This window comes from Colletotrichum destructivum, chromosome 3 (genome assembly GCF_034447905.1).
Source record: "Colletotrichum destructivum chromosome 3, complete sequence".
NCBI lineage: Eukaryota > Fungi > Ascomycota > Sordariomycetes > Glomerellales > Glomerellaceae > Colletotrichum > Colletotrichum destructivum.
In genome coordinates this window covers 5,895,587-5,917,969 of record NC_085898.1, presented here as the reverse complement: position 1 = coordinate 5,917,969, position 22,383 = coordinate 5,895,587, and the positions used below count along the sequence as shown (strand labels likewise).

Here is a 22,383-nt window from a genome sequence, read left to right as displayed (position 1 = left end):
CTCAGTTCCCGATACCCAAAGCTTCGACATAGCTCCGAAAATTTGCAGGGGACGAGTCCGACTGGGTTCTAACTCCAAAGTCACACGACGCCTTTCCACTGCTACAAGGCACTTCCTGCTATCCCTAGAGGGAAACCTGTGTTGAATGGGGCATCCCAACCGTCGGATTGATGTGCAAGCGTGCCACTTTTTTTGAGGTCATTTGAATTGTAACAGGCTGTAGATTGATATTTACTCATAGGTCACGTTCTGCGTAGATTGTTCACACCCCGTTGTTAAGCGCACAAAACAAACAGACGAAGTTTATAAAGAAATAGTAGACGAGATGGTGGAGGAATGTATTCAGTTGGTACCTAGCACACTGTCGCTTAAACACCATATCTCCTCGTCCCCTCTTAGCGCATACCTAATGATAGAACGTAAATGACTCCACCTATTCGCTTGGTGGTAAGATATCTTAGAAGTGAAGTCAACTTTGGAAAACGCGTGTCTACTCGACATAGTTACTCTGGAAGAGCGGCGAGTTCTTGGGGAATGTCAATGCCTCGCTCATCGAGACACCCTCGTACTGATCCATTCCAACATGCCCACCCCTTGCCTTTCCCGAGAAGCCACTGCCACCAACACCCTCGCCAAGAATGTACTCAAACGCAAGGTTTGCATGCTCCACGAAGAAAGTGTAGTGGCGTCTATTGCTCGGGGAGACAAGCTCAAGCTGAAAGCCCGTCACCTTGTCCCTGAGAGTGCCCGTAACCGCGCCGCCATACGTCTTGCTGGCAAGGACGTAGTCTTCTGTGTCGGACAGGGTTGGAGATGTCGAACGAAAGACGGGGACACCGTCTCTGAACAGGGCCGCAGATTGGTGGACGTGGCCCTGGTCCAGATTTGACTCAAAGCGGAAGAAGCTGAGAACGTAGGGCCCAAGCATTGCTCGCACACCTTGCAGGTTCTTTAAGCATGTGAACCAGCTGAAAGCGGACCAGAATCTCTCATGACCACCAATGCCGCTCCAAGTCACCCTCTTGCCTTTGATCTCGACATCGAAGTCTAATGTGCCGGCAGGAATGGGTTGTGACCAGTGCAAATGTCGAACTGGTTCCGTCGTTGCGTTCTCATTTGGCCAGACAAGGCCGTCAGCAGCAATAGGCAACGACTTGGAATTCATGATGATTGTTCCCTTTACCGTGTCGGAGTGAAGAGTGATGATGGCCTCGCTCATGTCTGAGTTGACGAGGAAAGAGAACTGGTATCCTTCTTTCTCACTGTACCACACCCCCCTGACACCTTGCGGACAGGTTTCCATGACAGTTCGCTCCGCGTAGTAAAGCTCGGAAAACCGGGTGCCGTCAGAGAACCCAAACTCAAGCGACAGGCGAAAGTTGCCAGCGCCTAGGATCGAGTAGTTCGGGTCGCGGTAGAAGCCGAAGATGAACGACTGCATGCCATCTTCAGAGACGCCGTCAAATGCCCACTGCTCACCAGCGGTTGAGTTGAGTGGACGAATCTTAGGCATTTCTATGTTCTCGGTGGCGCCCCTAGCGAAATCGACCAGCTTTCTGCCTTTGGCCATGTCGTAGGCTGTCAAATTGCTGATCTGACAGCCTGACGCCTCGATGTTGTCGGTTAAAGGCACCTGGTGTTCTTGTATGGCAAGACCAGCGAGGTTGGGACTTTTCCAATGCAGAGGCCATGGTTCCAGCCACACTTTGCTGCCCCAAGCAGGGGAGACAAGCAGTGAAGCCAAGAGAGTGTTGGCAGCAATCATGACTTTTTCGAGATGGCTATTCGAAAAGATACAGAAGAGCTGTAAAGCGGAGTAATCTTGTGGTGAACGGGTGAGTCGATGCTGCAAGCTCGGATAGATGGTGTGAAGCGGTGGAACAGAGCGTGTGGGGGATTTCGCAGGCATACTTTATGGCTATCTACTCCAGCTAGAGTCCCCTCTCGGGGCTGGTCCATCCCAATTGAGTTTTCGATGTCCGAAAGATACAGCTGACCTCGGAACACAATGAGTCACTGGATAACATATAACCAGGTCTCGTAGATCAGCGACCGATCACCCAGTGACGCAAACATTGCTCTCCAAGTTTCTTCCATTATTCACGCTTCAACTCACGATGCATATTCCTGCCACACGAACTGCTGTCGTTCAAGGCGACGATGGTTGCTTACGGATCGATGAGAATTTGCCCATGCCGCAGCCTAGACCTAACGAGCTCTTAGTGCAGGTGAAGGCTGTTGCCATCAACCCATGCGACCACAAAATGTACGAACGATTCCCTTGCCCTGGCGCAGTCGACGGATGCGATTTCGCTGGAATCGTTGTTGGATTGGGATCCGACGTTACGACCTTCAAAGTCGGCGACAGGGTATGCGGAGCTGTCCACGGATCCAATCCGAGTCGGCCGGAGTCCGGGACTTTCACTCAGTACACTGTATCCGAGTCCGAATTCACGCTCAAGCTCCCGCCCAACATGTCATTCCGACAGGCTGTAGGTCTCAGCACGACGGGGCTCAGCACGCTGGGGATGGCAATTTACAAGGGTTTGATGTTGCCGGGAACCCCCATGCAACCAGCCGAGAAGCCCCGCATGGTGCTGGTTCATGGGGCCAGCTCGTCGGTCGGAACGATGGCCTTGCAGCTCCTTCGCCTGTGAGTTCGTCCCCGAGCGGGGCAGTCCCTCATTTTGGTGTCGCTTGTCAGGGTACCCCTGATACTGATGACCTTGAATCCAAATAGGATAGGCCACATTCCCATTGCCACCTGTTCCCCGAGGAACTTCAACCTAGTCAAAAAGTACGGTGCAGAGGAAGTTTTTGATTACAATGACCCGGACTGCGGCAAGAAGATCAAGTTGTACACTCGCAACACGCTGTCCTACATCATCGACCCTTTCACGGACCTCAAAAGTGTTGCTTTGTGCTACGAAGCCATGGGACGAGCAGGCGGCCGCTATGCCTGCTTAGAGATGTACCCAGACTACGCTCTCGAACGGAAGGCCGTCAAATTGTTCTTTGTCATGGGAATGGCTCTCTTGGGTCATCGTCTGGACTTGGACTACGGCTACGAGAGAGAGGAGGACCCGGAACTCAGAGCTTTCGGCATCCGCTGGTACAAAGACCTACAGAAATTGCTGGATCAAGGGAATTTGAGACCCCATCCACTCAAGGAACTGGATGGGAAATTCGAGGGAATAATGGAAGGCGTTGAGATGTTGAAGAATAAGGAGGTCTCCGGGCAGAAGCTGATTGTAACTTTGGACGAATCCTAACTAGTAGTTCACACGCGCTTCTTTTCTTCGTCTTGCGGTTTATGGACAAGCACCGTAGTTCAATGACCACAACATGCAGATGCATCAGTATAAGATTGACATGCTCAGTTGACCCTCAGACTTGTCTCGTGAGTCCCCAAATGACTTTGGATGGTAGTCAACCTTCACTGAAGGCCATATTGTAAGCCGTGCGTGCTATGGGTCCAGGAGCGTCAAGGCTTACATGTGGCAATCAATTGTACATGCCCCATAGGCTGGGCACAGGCTTTTGACTCTCGGCTGTGTCGCTAAAACAAGGTTTATGAATGAGGACTAGTGTCTCCGAAGCCACTACCGAATCGCCGAACATGCAGGGACCTCTGGCTACAAGGAGTAAGATAATATAACTCTTATTCTCATCGACCGTCGCGCATCTGCCGTATACAGTATTATTTTCGTCCCTGCGCGCAAAATCGATAACACCTGCCTCCAGGATCGACACCATGTTGCAACTACTTGGATTTGAATTGCTGACTGCAAAACCGTTCTTCGTGTTGTTAGGCGGCAGCATTGGGGTAACTCTTGTTTACTTCTTGCATTTTTACAATGTCTGGCCATTCGGCAATGACGTTGAACCTGCGACAGCGGATCAGCTTCGACACATTCCGTTGCTACGGTTTGACGGATCGAACAATGTTGAGAGATACATGAATGAGACCCGGAGTCTCCTTCGACAAGGCTACGAAAAGTACTTGCGCCAAGGCATTCCTTTCCAGATTCGTCACCCCGTCGGCGAACTAGGCTCCCAAGTCCTCCTACCAACGAAGTACTTGGAAGAAGTCAAGAAGGCCCCGACAGACCTCTTCAGCTTCGAGGCCTACTCAGCGAAGTCCTTCCTGTTGGACTACAGTCGAGCCCCAAGACAGACGGAAGCTGCGGCACATGTAATCCGGGTTGACCTAAACAGAAACTTGGGTGAGCCGCATTTGATATCTATCCTTTCTTCCATACGATGCATGCTGATCGGTTCCCCAGGTCCTCTAGTGACAGATCTCTGGAACGAAGCCGCCCAGCATCTCAGCGAGAACGTCTCCTTTGAGTGGAAGACGGTATCGGCTTATGAGCTCGTATGCAGCTTTGTGGCCCGCGTAGCTTCCGTCGCTCTCGTTGGAGCTCCACTGTGCCGGAATCCAGCTTGGCAGCAGATCGTCGTTGAAACGACCTTTGTTGCGTTTGGGGCTGCGCAAGCCATCAAAGACAAGTACACGCCGCGGTGGAGGTGGCTGGCTCCCTGGTCAGAGTCGATTCAAAAGGACTTGAGACGGATAAGAAAACAGTCAATTGACCTGCTCCGGCCCCTCTACAAAGAGCGGCGCGAGGCGATGTCAAACACGGATGACTTCCGAGATCCATCTGAAGTTTACAGAGACGTCGTCTTCTGGCTCATGAAGAGCAACCAGAAGGATCGATCACTGTACGGAATCACTGAATCGCAACTGTTCCTCTCTTTGACGGCCATACACACTACCTCGGGAACACTCAACTCGTTTGTTTACGATTGGATCGCGCATCCCGAGTATCATGACGACATTTTGCTGGAAGTCACCGAAACCCTAGCTAAGGTCCAGGCTAATAATGGCCAATGGACACTGCAGCATGTGGCCATGATGAAAAAGCTAGACAGTTTCATGAAAGAGAGTGCTCGGTTGAATCCCATAGGCTTTGGTGAGTCTTGCTTCTGAAGAGGTGAACCGATCTCACGGAGCAAACTATTTGCTGACCCATAATTCTCTAGTATCTACGCAGCGCTATACACTCAAACCGTACACGTTCAAGGATGGCTTCCACCTTCCGGCGGGCACGACTATCATGTTTCATTCCGACGGTGCTCATTATGACGCTGATAACTATCCCGATCCAGACCACTTCGATGGTTACAGATTCTTGCGCCTCCGCGAGACAGTCGATCCTAATCGATTCCATTACGCTTCGGTCTCGGATAGTGCGCTTGGCTTTGGGGCCGGGATACACGCCTGTCCGGGTCGTTTTCTCAGCGCCATTGTAATGAAGTTCTTCCTAATCAACTTTATGACGCAGTACGAATTCAAGTACGAGCATGGGGGCACAGAAAGACTACCGAATCTCTACAATGACAACACTAGCAGACCTGCCCCAACTGTCAACCTGCTGGTTAGAAGGAGGTACTAGGAGCAACTTTGGGAATGTTAACGACAATACACTCGAATGCTCCCGCTTTGTTAAGGAGGCAACAATTGTATTACGCTACGTGTGGGATTGATTGGCTGCAAGGACAAATATGCCGACAAAGTAGCATCCAAGCCTTCTGTTCTAAGGGATTTCGGAATGAAAATATGATCTCGACGTCCATTTACGTTTCCTTTGACAATACTGCGAAAAGATTGAAATTAAATTTCCCATTCATATACGTATCACAATCAAGTAAACCAAGCGCATGGCACTTGTAACCCAATGATGCCCTAGAGCGTAGTCTCTGCAACACGAGTCGTCAGACCAGACACGTGGAAATCTGTCAATGAAGTCACCAACTTCAAACGGGAATCAACGAGGATTGCTTCTATAGTTCACCTCATAGTTGAGTGATGACAATTTGGCGTTTGCGTCTTGGCTGGCTACCTACATGTACCCAGGCTCGACCTGCTACAAACATGTTAGTGACTCAATTACCTTGCGTTGGCTTCGTCTACCGTGTTGACCAAACCGAGTCATACTCTGATGGATGAGGAATTAGAGTTGGACCACTTCCCCTCACCTCCACCCTGCCCACCTGTTCGGACGCGTCAGGGATCACCCCATTACACTCACGACGCCGGGTTAGATCCCGACTTTGGTGCATAATCCAGCGAATCGGGGTGCGATCTCGGTGTACGGGTCGCCGAGCCCGATACCCGAGGCAACGCTGCAGGGAAGCCGCAGCCGATAAGCGTGGTGAAGCAATCCTAAGCTACAAGCTATGTCCACGTCCGGACACTGAAGAGAGCTTTGATATTTGCATCGTCGCGGTGCTTTTCAGCCATGTGAAGACCTCGCCTTCCTTCCCTCTAACCAAAATTCTCGTCAACACCAAGACCAAATCAAACGCACTCAATATGTCATTTTCAATCGAATCCAAGATCGTTGAACCATACCTGGTTCTCCGCCAAAGTCTGGCCCCTCTCAGGCTGTCTAGATGGCAAATGTTCAAATTCATCGCCAGAACTGCCCTCTATTCAGCCTTTCTTCGTTTCTTCTTCCTTGGCACGTTCCTGAGTCTTGTCGCGTATGGTCTATATCGCGCAACTTGGGGTCGACAGCAACGAGAACCCGATCATGGCTTTCCCATCGTCAAAAGAGATGATTACCATTTCGACACCATCATTCAGGAAGGAAAGAAACTGGTGAGATGACTTTACGTCAGCCTGGCGGTAACACAAAGAACTAACGTGGGAACACATAGTATCCTGACAAGCCTTTCATGGCCATCAACAAACGATACAAATTCGTCATCTACCCTACCAGCAGCTGGGACGAGCTCAAACGAGTTCCCGAGCAGACAGCATCTATCATGAACTTCCAGCATGTTTGTAACTCTGGCGATTGGAGTCTTATCGGCGGCGAGACACACGAACTCGTCAAAACCATCACTGCTGAATTGACCCGCTCCCTGCCCGCGCGAGTTCTCAACCGTCAGCAAGACGCCAAAATGACCTTTGACACCATTATCGGCCACTGTCCCGAGGAAAAGGGTTTCAACCTTCTGATGACGTCTTTGGAGATCATCGCCAAGATTAATGCTTGCACATTTGTTGGCAGAGAACTTGGCCGCAATCAGCGCTGGGTCAAAGCCGTTATTTACTCTCCTCTCTTCGTCTACATGGCAGTCACGCTCCTGAATGCTACACCAAGCATCCTGAGATCGCTTTTGCGTCCTTTATACTTTCTTCCCGTTACCAAGAACTACTGGGACATGAAGCGGTTGCTGAAGCCTAAGCTCGACGAGGAAATCAAGACATTCAAGGAAACCAAGGACAAGCGCAAACTTCTCGTACCTAAGTCAGACGAAGATCTTCCCTTCACGCAATTTCTGCTGTCACGATACAGCGAAGCTGCGGCAACCATTAAGCAACTTGTCACAGACTACATCCAAGTTAGCTACACCTCTACCCCAACGACCGCTTCTGCGCTGTATCACGCGTTATGGGAGCTGGCGCAGCATCCCGAGGCAGCCGATATTTTGCGTCAGGAGCTTAAGGAGGTTATGGTCGACGGTCAGCTACCTAGGACCCACCTCCAGGAACTGAAGCGGATGGACAGCTTCCTCCGCGAGTCTTTCAGACTTCATCCCATTACTCGCTGTAAGTTGCGATCTCCGTTCTGAAAATCTTTAGTTGTCGTCCTCGCAAGTGTCTGGTGTCTTTGGGATTTTTGAAGTAACCAATTTTGTTCGCAGTCACTCTCCAGCGTTACGTCAAAGAACCTTTCCAACTTTCTGACGGCTCTACGGTCCCGCCCGGCGTGATGGCTGTTGTCGACGCGCAGGAGATAAACCGCTCGCCCGAGCTCTGGGAGAACCCTGACAAGTTTGACATGGACCGGTTTTATCGCCTGCGCGAGTTGTCTGGAAATGACAACCGCTATCACTTTGTGACCACTGGCTCGAACTCGCCAGGCTGGGGCGACGGATTGCAGGCCTGCCCCGGTCGCTTCTTCGCCACCAGCACGCTCAAGATCGTCATCGCCCATGTTGTTATGAACTATGACATTCGTCTGAGGAATGTAGCACCTCTGAAGAGCAGTCCCTTGGTCAACGGGTCGTACGCACCGGACAATTCGGTTGAGATATTGTTCAAGTCTCGATCTCCCAAGTAACTAAAGCACTGGAAGGACAAGCATCCTCACCCACCATGTCAAAGTCTATAGCATCATTGAGATAGGATTCACATCGTCATTGCCAAGAATCATTACTGACACAGTTTTGCAATCAAATACGTTGTATACAGATATCCTTCGCGTTAGTCTCCAAGACCAGTGACATGTCCGCTAACTAGTACTATTTTTCTATTGTGATCAAGAGTTTGGCTTTAGGAACTTCTCAACGAGGCGGAATGGCAATGTCTTTGCAATCCAAAACACACCTGAGATTAGTTAACGGGGAAGACTGGCGTGACAATTGCCATTTATCCCGCGTGCTGAGCTTCAATACTTGTTCGAGGCGACTGTTTCCAGCAGAAGTGTCAACATTCCAGGCATTACATTGAAAACCGCATGCCCGAAGGTTCAATAGGGCTCTCACTCCGCCGTGATAGGTCGTGTCTGGATACGCCACGTCGAACTCGCCCTTGCAGCTGCAATTTGGGCTCGGCGTTTCGGGGCCGACTGGCAATCGGCGTCGACTCCCTGGTTCGGCGAACAAAGGTGGGGGCAGCAACTGCAGCTGTAGCTGAGTCATTCTGAGGCTGGATTGGAAGCCCGGAAACTTGTAACATTGGTGCGAAAGTCAGTCGTGGTGGAAGTTAGTTTGTTTCAATGTGAAGTCCAGAGCTTCTTGTCATCGGAGTTCGGACCGATGAGCTTTTGACGCAGGATTGCATATTCGATGCATCGGTTCATGTAGACATCGGTTTGCTTAAGTATTGAGCATATCTTTAAAAGAAGACTCTTGGAAATGATCTACGACAGATCGAAGCTAGTTGAGCCCTTTTGCCGTCATTTTCAACAAGTCTCAAACGCTCAACATGAAGACCCAGAACGAGCCTATCGCCATTATTGGCACCGGCTGCCGCTTTCCCGGGAGCTGCGACAGTCCGTCGAAGTTATGGGAGCTGCTGGAGCACCCCCGAGACTTGTTGAAAGAAATTCCAGACGATCGATTTAGCGCCGACGGCTTCTATCACCCCAAAAACTCCCATCATGGAACTAGCAACGTACGACATTCATACCTGCTGGACGAGGATTTGCGCACCTTTGACGCCCAGTTCTTTGGAATCAAGGCTATTGAGGCAAGCTCGATTGATCCACAGCAGCGTCTGCTCATGGAAACTGTGTATGAAGCACTAGAGTCGGCCGGGCTGTCTGTTAAGAGACTGCAAGGTTCCGACACGGCTGTCTATGTTGGTGTGATGAGCGCTGACTTTACTGAGATGCTGGCGCGTGATATCGAGAAGTACCCTACGTATTTTGCTACAGGCACAGCGCGCAGCATTCTGAGCAACCGCCTGTCTTATTTCTTCGACTGGCACGGCCCGTCCATGACAATTGACACAGCTTGCTCATCGAGCTTGATTGCTCTGCACCAAGCTGTGCAAGTCCTTCGTTCAGGACAATCCAGAGTCGCCGTGGTAAGTTCAGGCTTTGAACCACATGCACAGAATCAGATTAGTAGTAAAGCATATGCTGATGTTAACAGGCTGCCGGGTCGAACCTCATTCTGGGCCCAGAGCAATACATCGCGGAGAGTAAACTTCAGATGCTCTCCCCAGCGGGACGAAGCCGCATGTGGGATGCGGAAGCTGACGGCTATGCCCGTGGGGAGGGTATCGCCGCTGTCGTTCTCAAGACTCTCAGCCAGGCTCTGGCCGATGGCGATGACATCGAGTGCATCATCCGCGAAACCGGCATTAATCAAGACGGCAAAACTCCCGGTATCACCATGCCCAGCTCCAAAGCACAAGCATCTTTGATTAGATCTACCTACGCCAGGGCAGGTCTTGATTTGAGTAAAGCAATAGATCGACCTCAGTTCTTTGAGGCTCATGGTACTGGTGAGTTACTCATGATGCTGTCGGTGCTATTAGCAACACAATCACTGACAAGACTAGGTACTCCGGCCGGAGACCCCATTGAAGCTGCGGCAATCAGCGACGCTTTCTTCGGCGACGACGTAAAGTCCTCTACCAACACGCACGACACTCTTTTTGTTGGCTCTATCAAGACAGTAATTGGTCACACCGAAGGCACAGCCGGTCTGGCGGCCATTATCAAGGCCTCACAAGCGCTGCAGTCAGGCACTCTGCCACCAAACCGTCTTTTCAACCGCCTGAACCCCAAGATTGAGCCATATTACTCGAACCTGAAGATCCTGACCGCGGCCCAACCTTGGCCGACACTGCCAGAAAACGGCACGCGCAGAGTCAGTGTCAACAGTTTCGGTTTCGGAGGCGCGAATGCCCACGCCATTGTCGAATCTGCGGACGCCTATGTAGCGAAGAAGACGTCGTTGCCAAGCCCTCGCTCTTTTGCCCCCTGTCTCCTATCAGCTGCTTCAGACACGGTTCTCACGTCCATGATCGAGCGCCTGAAGAGCTTTTTGAAGAAGCAGGAATCCACCGGCAGTAACGGGATCAACATGCGCGATCTGGCATGGACGCTGTGTAACCGTCGTTCAACCCTGGGGGCCCGCACTGTCGTGCCCGCAGCCAAAGACACGCAAGATCTCATCGGCAAGTTGGACGCTTCAATTAAGTCTCCCGCTGTCTCTTCTGCCGGAAAGTCATCAGATACCGGCATTCGGGTATTTGGCGTGTTCACCGGCCAGGGCGCGCAGTGGCCGCGGATGGCGGCTGAGTTGATTGAAGACTCTCCCGCCGTTGCGAACATCATCAAACGCCTCGATCAGAGTCTCCAATCGCTGCCACCGCGCGACCGACCTTCATGGACGCTGCGCGATCAACTACTAGCCCCGAAAGAATCCTCCATGGTGGCCAACTCATCTCTAGCTCAACCGCTTTGCACGGCCGTCCAGATCATACTTGTTGATCTGTTGGGAGTTGCTGGGATCCAATTCTCTGCAGTGGTTGGTCACTCTTCGGGAGAGATTGGCGCAGCATACGCTGCTGGCTATCTTTCCGCAACTGACGCAGTCCGAATCGCCTACTACAGAGGTCTTCACCTCCAGTTGGTGACCACGAAAGGAGCTATGATAGCTGCTGGAACGACATTTGAGGATGCTCAGGAGCTCTGCTCGCTGCCGGCCTTCGAGGGGAGAGCATGCGTGGCAGCGAGCAACTCCCCAGCCAGTGTCACGTTGTCAGGTGACGCCGATGCCATCGAGGAGATCCAGATCGTCCTCGAAGACGAGAAGAAGTTCAATCGCCTGCTCAAGGTGGACCGAGCTTATCATTCTCATCATATGAAGGTCGTGGCCGAGCCATACAAGCGCTCGCTAGAGGACTGCGGAATCAATATCCTGAGTCCTACCAGCGGTTGTCGCTGGGTGTCGTCCGTCTTTACCTGTGAGATTTCTGAAATTCCTTCGCATGTGAGCCTTGGCAGTTCGTACTGGGCTTCCAACCTGGTTGAACCAGTTAGGTTTGCTGAGGCCTTGGAGGTGCTTTACTTGGGCAACACAATGGACGGAATGTTCAATCTTGGAATCGAGGTCGGACCCCATCCGGCGCTGCAAGGGCCTGTTAAGCAGACTGGTAAGTCGTTTGCCTGTTACTCTTGGTCTTTCTTGTGACTAATTATTGTCTCGCATAGTGCAAGAATACACTGGGGAGTCACCGTTGGCTTATACGGGACTCTTGGAGCGTGGGAAGAACGGCACCGAAAGCGTCTCTAAAAGCCTCGGGTACATCTGGCAGACGTTTGGAGAGGGAGTTGTTGATTTCAACGCATATGAAACCTTTTGTTCTGGTGAAATGGCTGACAAGCCAACCTTCGCCGTCACAAAGGGCCTTCCCACCTATCCTTGGGACCACAGTCGGACACTTTGGCAAGAGTCTCGGCTCTCAAAGGCTTTCAGAACGAACAAGTATCGCCCCCATGAGCTTCTCGGCCGCCAGATCCTAGATGGCGTACCAGGCCGCATGCGATGGCGCAACGTCATCAAGCGCAGCGAGATCGAGTGGCTCGAGGGTCACCAAGTCCAGAGTCAGGTCGTGTTCCCCGCGGCTGCGTACGTTTCGGCTTGTATCGAAGCCTGTATGCGTGCGTTCTCCGAAGATGGCTCTGTTCAGTGCATTGATCTCCGCGACTTTGACATTGGACATGCAATGGTGTTTGAGGACGATGAGAGCACCAGCGTCGATGCGACAATTGAGTTGGGCGAAATCACGAGATCGGACAACACCATCAGCGCCCGATTTGGGTTCCACTCCACGTCCAGCAACGATGCTCTGGCCATGAACACCCATGCGAGCTGCCGCGTTATCGTCGTTCTGGGTGAAAGTGACGCCAATCTCCTGCCGCCGAAGCCGCACGATGAAGACGAATTCTTGCTGCTGGATGTCGATGAAGATCGATTCTACAACAACCTCGATGGCCTTGGATTCGGTTACTCGGGACCTTTCCGCGCTCTCCGGGGACTGAGACGTCGGCTTGGTTATGCCGAGGGTCTCATCCAGAATCCGGCCTCGACGATGGACATCAACGTCCAACCGCCGTTACTGGTCCATCCAGCCACGCTCGATTCAGGCATTCAGTCCATCATGATGGCCTACTCGTACCCTGGAGATACCATGCTGCGCTCCGTCTATGTTCCCACTCGGTTTGAACGCATTCTTGTCAATCCGACACTCTGCGCTGATTTCGCCGGTCAACCTGTCAAGGTCCCATTCGATTCGGTTGCATTCACGGGCGCTGCGAAGAGTGTGACAGGTGACATCAATATTTACTCACCTCGTGGGGCGACCTTCAAAGCTCTGCAGCTCGAGGGTCTTCAGACTCGACCACTTTCTGATCCCACTCAGTCCGATGGTATTAACATCTTCACCGAGATGTCATGGAATGTTGCCAAACCTGACGCCGAAACCGCCATCGCAACTACATCGGTCCCGGCCCTAGACGGAGAGTTCTTCTTCACACTCGAGCGCGTTGCTTACTATTATCATCGCGTTCTCGGCCGCGCATTTCCCTCCCACGAGCGCGAGAATCTGGAATGGAACTTCAAGCGGTTGCTCGAGTACAATGATTATGTTCTGAACAGCGTCGCAACGGGGACGAACCCATTCGCGAGAGACGAGTGGAAGCATGACACCGAAGAGGATATCAACAGGATCCTTGATAAGTACCCTCAGAGCGCCGACCTGAGGCTCATGCGTGCCGTCGGTGACAATATTGTACCCGTGGCTCGGAAGGAGACCACGATGCTCGAGCACATGATCCAGGACAACAAGCTCAATAACTTCTACGAGTTCGGAGAGGGCTTTCCCCGCTACACTTCGTACCTTGCTACCTTTGCTGGCCAGGTTGCCCACCGGTATCCTCACATGAAGGTTCTCGAGATCGGCGCCGGGACGGGTGGTGCTACGAAGGCGGTTCTCAGGGAAGTGGGTGACCAGTTCTCTAGGTACGACTTCACCGATATTTCAGGCGGATTCTTCGAGAAGGCGTCCGGGGTCTTTTCGTCATACAAGTCCAAGATGAACTTCAGAGTTTTGGACATAGAGAAAGATCCTTTGGCACAGGGTTTCAAAGAAGGGTCGTACGACCTGATTGTGGCATCCCTTGTGCTCCACGCCACCCGCAATCTGGCGGAGACCATGGTCAACGTCCGCAAGCTGCTTAAGCCGGGCGGCTACCTGTTGCTGCTTGAGATCACCGAAAACGAGCAGATGCGATTCGGTCTCCTCTTTGGCGGTCTTCCTGGATGGTGGCTTGGAGCCGATGACGGTCGCGTCTTGTCTCCATGCATCGGTCTTGAGGCATGGGACAATGTTTTCAAACAGACTGGATTTTCCGGAGTTGAGACCGTTGTCCCACATCACGACACTTTCCCAGTTCCACTATCTGTGATAGTGGCGCAAGCAGTCGACAGCAAGGTCGAGTTCCTGAAACAGCCCTTGAGCCAACCTTCAGAGGCAAATGTGATGCCTCGGCTGACAATCATTGGCGGTGGATCTGAAAGCTCAGCGCTCGGTTTCGAAGTGCAAAGACTTCTCTTCACGCACTACGGTGCCATCCGGTTCGTCGAGTCTCTGCATAGTCTCCAGGACGGCGACCTAGACGTTGGTGGCAGCGTTCTTTGTCTGGCCGATATAGACGGTCCCGTGCTGAAATCGATGGATGCGACCAAGCTTCGTGGCTTCCAGGAAGTCTTCCAGCAATCCAAGCACGTTCTTTGGGTTACTAGAGGCGTCCGTGCCGGAGACCCCTACTCTAGAATGGTTGTCGGATTCGGAAGGACGATTGTGCTCGAGATGCTGCACTTGCGACTCCAGTTCCTTGACCTTGACCCTACAGCCATACTCAGCCCCTATGCTATTGCTGAGGCCATGCTCCGGTTTGATGTTGCAGGGTCCTGGGACGAGAACGGGGACATGGTATCCTCTCTGTTGCACTCTCACGAGCCTGAGGTGTTCCTCGACGCCAGTGGCAAACTCTTTGTTCCCCGCTTCAAGCACAACACCGACATGAACAATCGTTACAAGTCGGGAAGGGGCACAGTCAAAGAGCTGGTCAACACCGAAACTTCAACGATTGAGCTCCGTCACCAAAGCGACAGCAAGACATGGGAGCTCATGAAAGTTGATGCTCAACCTACTCATCCATCATGGTTCCCACGAGATGATCTCGTTGAGGTGGATGCTACCTACTCTGTCAACCGATCCGTGGCCATAACCAAGGACTGCTTCCTCTTCCCTGTCCTAGGAAAGGATAATCGCACTGGAGACTCTGTACTGGCATTGGCTCCGAGCCTGGCGTCCAAGGTCTCTGTTCCAAGGTCATTTGTTCTTTACGGGATTCCCTTCTCAGAGGACCAAGGGGCCGAGATTGTCGAGATGTTCTACTCAGAGCTAGTCGCACGCGCGGCCTTGGGCAACGAAAGCCTTTCCGGCACTCAGATTATCCTGATTGAGCCCCAGAATCACTTGGCCGAGTCGGTGAACGGGTTGGCAACTGACCAGGGGGCCAGTGTGCTGTGTCTGACATGCAAAACCGACACCAAGTGGACTCATGTCGGGCCCCGGACGTCCAAGCTGGCAATTCAGCACCTGATCAAGCCCGATACCGCGCCTGAAGCCAACTACTGTGTCATGGACATGGCTGACGACGGGAACGTCACTACGGCAATCTCCGACTTCTTGCCCCCAGCCCAACGCCGCATCGTCCAAAAGGCCGATCTCACTGGCTATTCAGGCTACCTACCTACGCGCGATTGTTCCAGAAACATTCGAGCTGTTCTATCTGATGCCTCCAGTTATGTCTTGGACAACCGGAGAGTGAAAAGGAGCATTAGTGGATCAGACGATCCAGGCCTCGCTGTCTTGTCACCAACAGATGTGGCCAGCCCGGAATCTCCTGCCGAGTTTGTCGTCTCTTGGAAACATTTGACAAACACGATTCCTGTGTCTGTGGAACCCGTCGAAACCAAGGTTCGTTTCCAGAGCGACAAGACGTACTGGTTGGTTGGTCTCACTGGAGGCCTTGGTCTCTCGCTGTGTGCATGGATGGTACGCCAAGGCGCTCGCCACATTGCCATCAGCAGTAGAAATCCGAAGGTCGATGCGGGCTTCTTGTACAAGATGCGTGGGAAGGGTGTCAAAATCGAACTGCTTGCCGTGTAAGTTTCTCCTTTACCCAGGTTTGTTGACAGTTGTGGTCCATTGCTGACTCATGGGCTGCAATCAGTGACGTTATTGATCGTGATTCTGTTCAAAATGCACACAAGACTATCGAGAAGACCATGCCAGCAATCGCCGGAGTGGCTCAAGGCGCCATGGTCTTGCACGACACCATGTTTTCTGAACTTGACATGGAGCGCGTGGAGAAGGTTACGAAGCCCAAGATTCAAGGCAGCCTGCATCTTGAAGAAATCTTCCACGATGCGGATCTAGACTTCTTCGTCTTCTTCTCCTCGATGGCATCAATCGTCGGCAACCCGGGCCAGTCGGCGTACGCCGCGGCCAACATGTTCATGTCTGGTCTTGCGACCCAGCGCAGACGCCGAGGACTCAACGCCTCCGCAGTTCACATTGGAGCCATTTTTGGCAACGGTTACGTCACGAGAGAGCTAACACTCGCCCAACAGGAGTACCTGAAGAGGGTAGGAAACCAGTGGCTCTCAGAGCAGGACTTCCATACCCTCTTTGCCGAGGCTGTCTATGCAGGGCAAGCCCACCGCGGCAAGAACCCCGAGCTCGCGACAGGTTTGATGACCATTAGCGACAGCGACGATTTCGGGAAGAACGTCACATGGTTCAACAATCCCATGTTCCAGCATTGCGTGAGGACAGCACAGAATCAGGGACAAGCAGTGGACTCTGGTAAGAGCCGTCGCCGAGTCCAAGCCAAGATTCTACTTCAAGAGGCCGTCAGCTCAGATGATATCCGTGAGATTATCTACGGTGAGTAATCGTGACTGATATACTGATTAAAGTAACGTTCCGAGACTAATGGTGTTTGACGCAATAGACGCCTTTGCAGCCAAGTTGCAGGACGCTCTGCAAGTCGAGGAGGGCCTAGCTGTGGGCAGTTTGACAGCAGACAATCTTGGCATTGACTCTTTGGTCGCGGTTGACATCCGCTCCTGGTTCATCAAGGAGTTCCAGGTCGAGGTTCCAGTCCTCAAGATTCTCAGCGGCGCCACCGTTGACGACATCATCGCCCAAGCCCAGAAGCTGCTGTCGAAGGACCTGATCCCCAAGTTCGATGTGAACGCAACAGGCTTGTCCAAACCCCGAGAGAAGGTCACGACTGCGGCGCCGACAGACGTGAAGGAGACCCCGGCGGCGACTCCGAAACCAACAGCAACGGCGCCGAAGGCTGATGATTCGTTCAAGCCCAAGGCCGTGAGCAAACCTGTGATGTCTGCTGTTCCATCGAATAAGATGGAGAAGAAGGACACCAAGCCCACAATCTCCTTCAACTTGCCGAAGCAACAACTACCAAAGGAAGAGACACGGACGCAGGTGATTCCGAAACAAGACCCGGTTGCTCCGCCTCAGTTATCGCCTTCAACACCCGCCAAGTCCATCTGGTCACCCACCACAGACGCCAGATCTAGCATTGACTCTGTGATGTTCGACAAATCCACAATATTGTCTGTCCCTGATTCTCCGGCAAGTTCCATGTCAACTCCGGTATCCAATATTGACAAGCCCGAGGTTGGATGCCAGCAACTTTATCACAACACATTCCGTACTCTTGCGGAGCCCGATATTTGCAAGTATCTCGCGCAGAACAATGCGGTTGCCAGCGCTGGCACCCAAGTCACTAAGAGCGTACCCATCTCCTTCGCTCAGTCAAGATTTTGGTTCCTGCAACATCTTCTGGACAACCCTGAGTCTGCTCTCAACATCACCATGGCTATCGACCTTCGGGGTCCATTGAACATCCCGAAGCTTGAAAGAGCGGTCTCATCTGTAGGCCAGCGACATGAGGCACTTCGCACCAGGTTCACAGCCAGCAAGAACTCGGAAGGTGTTGTGCAAGAGGTCCTCGCGGGGTCGTGCCTTAGCCTGGAGGTCTACGATATTAATAACGTCGGCCATGCTGACCAGTTTTACAAGGCGCTGGCCGCGCACAAGTATCGCCTCGACCAGGGTGAGAATATGAGAATCATTCTTCTCAGGATGATGCCTACATCGTATCGCCTCCTCATCGGTTATCACCACATCAACATGGACGGCGTCAGTCTTGAAGTAGTTCTGCGAGAACTCCAACTCGATTACGACGGTCAAAACCTCTCCCCTGCGCGAAACATCATGCAGCACCCCGATTTCTCCAAGCAGCAACGATTGGACTACGATTCAGGACGCTGGTCTGAGGATCTTGCTTTCTGGCGCGACGAGTTCAGAGGCCAACCTCCCCCTGTACTCCCTCTTCTTCCCTTGGCTAAGGCCCAGTCCCGCGTGCCTCTGACCTCTTACTCGACAACCACGACCGAGTTCTACCTTGACGAGGAAACTTCGACCACCATCCAGTCAACCTGCAAGATGCTCAAAGTGTCACCCTTCCATTTCAATCTCGCTATCTTCTACACGCTCTTAGCTCGGCTGGTCGACGTAGATGAGCTCTGCATCGGTGTCAGCTCTGCAAACCGACAAAGCCCCGATGCCACGGAGAGCGTCGGCTTGTACCTGAACCTTCTACCCCTTCTCTTCAAAGTCGACCGGAGTCACACCTTCGCCAACGTCCTCAAGCTAGTCCGGACCAAAGCCCTGAACGCCTTCAGCCATTCAGTGGTACCATTTGACGTCATCGTCAAAGAGCTCGGCGTCGCAGGAACTACTTCGCATAGTCCGATCTTCCAGGCCATGGTCAACTACCGCCCGGGAGTATCGGATGCTCGCCAGTTCTGCGACTGCGAGAGCGAGATCCTGACATTCAAGCAGGGCGACGTGGCGTATGATCTGACGTTGGACATCATTGAGAATCCTGGTGGTGCGTGCCGTATCATGCTCAGCGGCCAGTCGGTCTTCTATGGCAAGTCAGAAATGGCACATATGAAGAGCATGTACTTGGAGCTTGCGAACTCACTCTCTCGCAACCCGGCAACTCGATTGAGCGCTGCTCCTATCTACCGCTCAGACGACATCAAGGCCGCCATCGAACTTGGACGAGGTAAGTTTGAGTTCCCAATACTTTTGCCAGGCATTTCACGATGACTGATCCGTTTTTTGTTTTTTTTTTGTAGGAACCTTCCAAAAGCCCAAGTGGCCAGCCACCTTGGTGCATCGAATTGACGACATGATCGAGCGCTTCAGCGACAGAATTGCTGTCAAGAACGGACAGGCAACCAAAGTTACCTACCGGGAAATGTCACGAAGAATCGGGACCATCAGCAACGCTTTGGGCAAACATTGTACCCGCCCCATTGGCATCAACAGCAAAGTTGGAGTTCTCCTCGATCCCAGCCTCGATTGGATTTGCTCAATGCTGGCTGTTCTTCGCCTAGGGGCAACCTACATACCTCTCGACATCACCATCGGCTGGGAGAGACTATCGTCCGTCGTGCGAGATTGCGAACCGGATCTAGTTCTGGTGAACAATCGAACGGAGCCCGAGGCTAAGCATCTCCAACACACCATTGCATCTGAGCAGCTGGTCAACGTGGAAGCTCTCGCCACGGCTTTGAACCAACGCGCGGGTCCCATCGCAGCCCAATCAGACCTTGTTGCAGCCCTTATGTACACCAGCGGCTCTACAGGAGTGCCCAAAGGAATCGTCATGAAGCACGAATCATTCCGCAACACTGTTGAGGTTTTGACGGAGATGGTTTCTTACCGTGAGGGACAAGAAACGTCACTTCACCAGAGTTCCTACAGCTTCGACATGTCGCTCAGTCAGATCTTCCTCGCCCTTTCCAATGGAGGTACGGTCCACGTTGTGCCGAGGGAACTACGTGGTGATCCGGAAGCCATCTCTTCAATCATCGCCAAAGAGGGCATCACATTCACCACCGCAACCCCGTCCGAGGCCATCAGCTGGATCGATTACGGAAATGCCGCGGCGCTCGGCAAATCATCCTGGAGAAAGCTGCTGAGTGGCGGCGAGCCAGTCAAGGAAAGTCTGACTAGGAGCTTGCGCAAGGTTGACAATCCCAATCTGGAGCTGGTCGACTGTTATGGCCCCACAGAGATTACCTTTTGCTGCAGTACTAGGGTGGTAGACTACCGCCTCGACACAGTTCCCAGTACCGAAGCGGAAGGCTTCAGGACATGGCCCAACTACTCCGTCTACATCCTCGATGCCAACCGCAAAGTTGTTCCTGCCGGAGTTCTCGGTGAGATCGCCGTGGGCGGTGCGGGTGTTGTCGCCGGATACAGCCACCGCGAGCTCAACAATGTCGGCTTCGCTCAAGACGCCTGGGTCTCTTCAGAGTTCTCGCAGAGTGGCTGGAATCGCCTCCATATGACTGGAGACACCGGAAGGCTCAACCCAACTGACGGGACGCTCATCCTCGGGGGCAGAATTGCGGGAGACACCCAGATCAAGCTTCGAGGCATGCGCATTGACGTTCGTGAGATCGAATTGGCCATCATGCAAGCCGCCGAGGGCAGCATCTCTGATGTAGTGGTGGCGGCACGCGATTCCAAGGCTACGGGGGCCAGTTCATTGATTGCGTTCGCCCTGACAGCTGGTCCACAAGCCTCTCGAGATCTTAGTCGCATTCTGGCTCGGCTCCCTTTGCCCGGATACATGCGTCCAGCAGCTATCATTCCTCTCGATCAGTTCCCCAAGAATCCTTCTGGTAAAGTGGACAGGATTGCGCTGAAGAGCATCCCGCTACCTAAGGCCCAAGAGTTGGAAATTCAATCCGCAGGCCATGGTGATGATAAGCTCAACGACACTGAGTCACAGCTGTTGCAGCTCTGGGCACAGCTCATATCACTCGAGGTGCTGTCGCAGTACCAGATCACGAAGGAGTCCAACTTCTTCCACGTCGGTGGGAGCTCTATCCTGCTCGTCCAGCTACGGGCGCTGATAGAGAGCTCTTTCGGCACAAAGGTCACCTTGTTCCAGCTGTTTGAATCGGGTACGGTGGCAGGCATGGCGGCAGTCATCGCTTCTCTCTCATCCGCTTCTTCGGAGACACCAGCAGCCCCAGTCACCACCACCGCCGAGATAGACTGGGAGAAGGAAACCAGCATCTCTCCTGACCTACTCCGTGTGCGCGGGGAGCGATTCCACTTTGGGAACCCGACCGTCGTGGTACTCACGGGATCCACGGGCTTCCTTGGCCGAGCCATCCTAACACGCCTGCTCGAAGACAGCGTCGTCGAGAAAATTCACTGTCTCGCAGTCCGCCGAGACATCCAGGACGAGATTTTCCGCTCGCCCAAGGTCTTCTTGCACTACGGAGATCTAGCAGCTCCGCACTTTGGTCTATCGGAGGAGAAGCTTTCCGACATCTTCTCCGAAGCACACGCCGTAATCCACAACGGTGCCGACGTTTCCTTCATGAAATCTTACGCCACCTTGAAGCCGGTCAACTTCGAGACCACAAAGAAGCTCGTGCGTCTCAGCTTACCGCGCCGAGTTTCCTTCCATTACATCTCATCGGCCAGCATCGTGCAACTCACGGGACAAGAGACCTGGGGTGCCGAGTCCGTCAAGCCTTACCCGCCACTTGCAAGCAGGAACATGAGCGGATACATCGCAACCAAGTGGGTCAGTGAGCGATACCTCGAGAAGATCAGCGACCAGTGCGACTTGCCCATCTGGATTCACCGTCCCTCTTCCATCAAGGGGGCGGGCGCACCGGCGGGCGACCTGATCTCCAATTTGCTGCATTATTCGCGAGACATCAAAGCCATGCCCGACGTCAGCTCCTGGAACGGTTGGTTGGACTTCATCACGGTGGAGGGCGCGGCTATGCAAGTCGTAGATGAGGTTTACAAGGATTACTCTTGGCCGGGCCGGGTCGCATATCTCTACGAGAGTGGCGAGGAGATTGTTCCGTTGACGGACCTTAAGGCCACTCTTGAGCGCGATACTGGATGTGAGTTTGAGGTGCTGGCGATGGATGAGTGGGCGACACGAGCTGAGTCAAAGGGAATGAGCGTGCTACTTGGCGAGTATCTACGTGGCGCGGCCAATGTGCCAGTTACGCTGACGATGTTGCAAAAGGAAGAAGCCTGGCTTTGATAGTCTAGCGGTTCTTCCATCAGCTTGATGATGATCATGACATGGAGATCCAGGAGTTCAGGAGATGGTTCTTCTTTGTAACGAAATTTCATTTGTACTTCATAGCGTAATATGATTGAGCACATGTGTCCCACTGAAACGATCACGATATGTCTGTTTCAAAGATGACGTTCTTCATTGCTTGCCAGCTCAGCTCAAACGATAGATACATGTAAGCTCCCTAAATGATCTGAATACGCAGACGATTGCAAACACCCTCTCATTCTCTCTCATTCAAGACTCCACGTGCGCACTATACATGTGATGTGACAGCACCTCATCACCCGAATCACTCGCAGCGCTCGCGTTACCTCGTATTGACATCTTGCTGTGCGGCCCAGTCAATCACATGTTTGATGGGGTCTTGAAGTCGCTCAATCTCACCTAACGTAACCATACTCATGCAATGATTTCAAACTAGAGAGTCAATTCCAACTTCCTACCTACATCCCTAAGATTGATGGCACAAGCCTTGGCCAAGTGTGAAAGAGGGGTAGGTTTCCCTCCAGACGAGCCCCCATGCTTTCTCTGTCTTACCAACTAC

General features: G+C 52.7%; 5 protein-coding genes across 5 annotated transcripts; 4 read left to right on the top strand and 1 right to left on the bottom strand.

The window, feature by feature from the left end:
• Positions 1-490: 490 nt before the first annotated feature.
• CDEST_05927 (uncharacterized protein) lies at positions 491-1,765 on the bottom strand (the record flags this gene model as incomplete). Its single annotated transcript, XM_062922086.1, has 1 exon — positions 491-1,765. One exon carries the CDS (start codon positions 1,763-1,765, stop codon positions 491-493), a length of 1,275 nt encoding a protein of 424 aa, XP_062778137.1.
• A 329-nt stretch (positions 1,766-2,094) lies between these two features.
• On the top strand, positions 2,095-3,315 carry CDEST_05926 (Putative GroES-like superfamily, alcohol dehydrogenase-like, NAD(P)-binding domain superfamily). The gene is made up of 2 exons (XM_062922085.1): positions 2,095-2,653; positions 2,741-3,315. Exons 1-2 carry the CDS (start codon positions 2,118-2,120, stop codon positions 3,270-3,272), a joined length of 1,068 nt encoding a protein of 355 aa, XP_062778136.1. The 5' UTR covers positions 2,095-2,117; the 3' UTR covers positions 3,273-3,315.
• Positions 3,316-3,958: 643 nt separating this feature from the next.
• On the top strand, positions 3,959-5,459 carry CDEST_05925 (Putative cytochrome P450; the record flags this gene model as incomplete). Its single annotated transcript, XM_062922084.1, has 3 exons — positions 3,959-4,226; positions 4,287-4,976; positions 5,047-5,459. 3 exons carry the CDS (start codon positions 3,959-3,961, stop codon positions 5,457-5,459), a joined length of 1,371 nt encoding a protein of 456 aa, XP_062778135.1.
• An 870-nt stretch (positions 5,460-6,329) lies between these two features.
• On the top strand, positions 6,330-8,138 carry CDEST_05924 (Putative cytochrome P450; the record flags this gene model as incomplete). The annotated part of the gene is made up of 3 exons (XM_062922083.1): positions 6,330-6,667; positions 6,727-7,624; positions 7,720-8,138. The coding sequence occupies exons 1-3, from the start codon at positions 6,380-6,382 to the stop codon at positions 8,136-8,138; spliced, it is 1,605 nt and encodes a 534-aa protein (XP_062778134.1). The 5' UTR covers positions 6,330-6,379.
• An 866-nt stretch (positions 8,139-9,004) lies between these two features.
• Positions 9,005-21,800, top strand: CDEST_05923 (Putative AMP-dependent synthetase/ligase domain, Acyl transferase domain superfamily, thiolase; the record flags this gene model as incomplete). Its single annotated transcript, XM_062922082.1, has 6 exons — positions 9,005-9,607; positions 9,676-11,689; positions 11,748-15,771; positions 15,840-16,555; positions 16,623-18,773; positions 18,847-21,800. 6 exons carry the CDS (start codon positions 9,005-9,007, stop codon positions 21,798-21,800), a joined length of 12,462 nt encoding a protein of 4,153 aa, XP_062778133.1.
• Between the last annotated feature and the right edge of the window lie 583 nt (positions 21,801-22,383).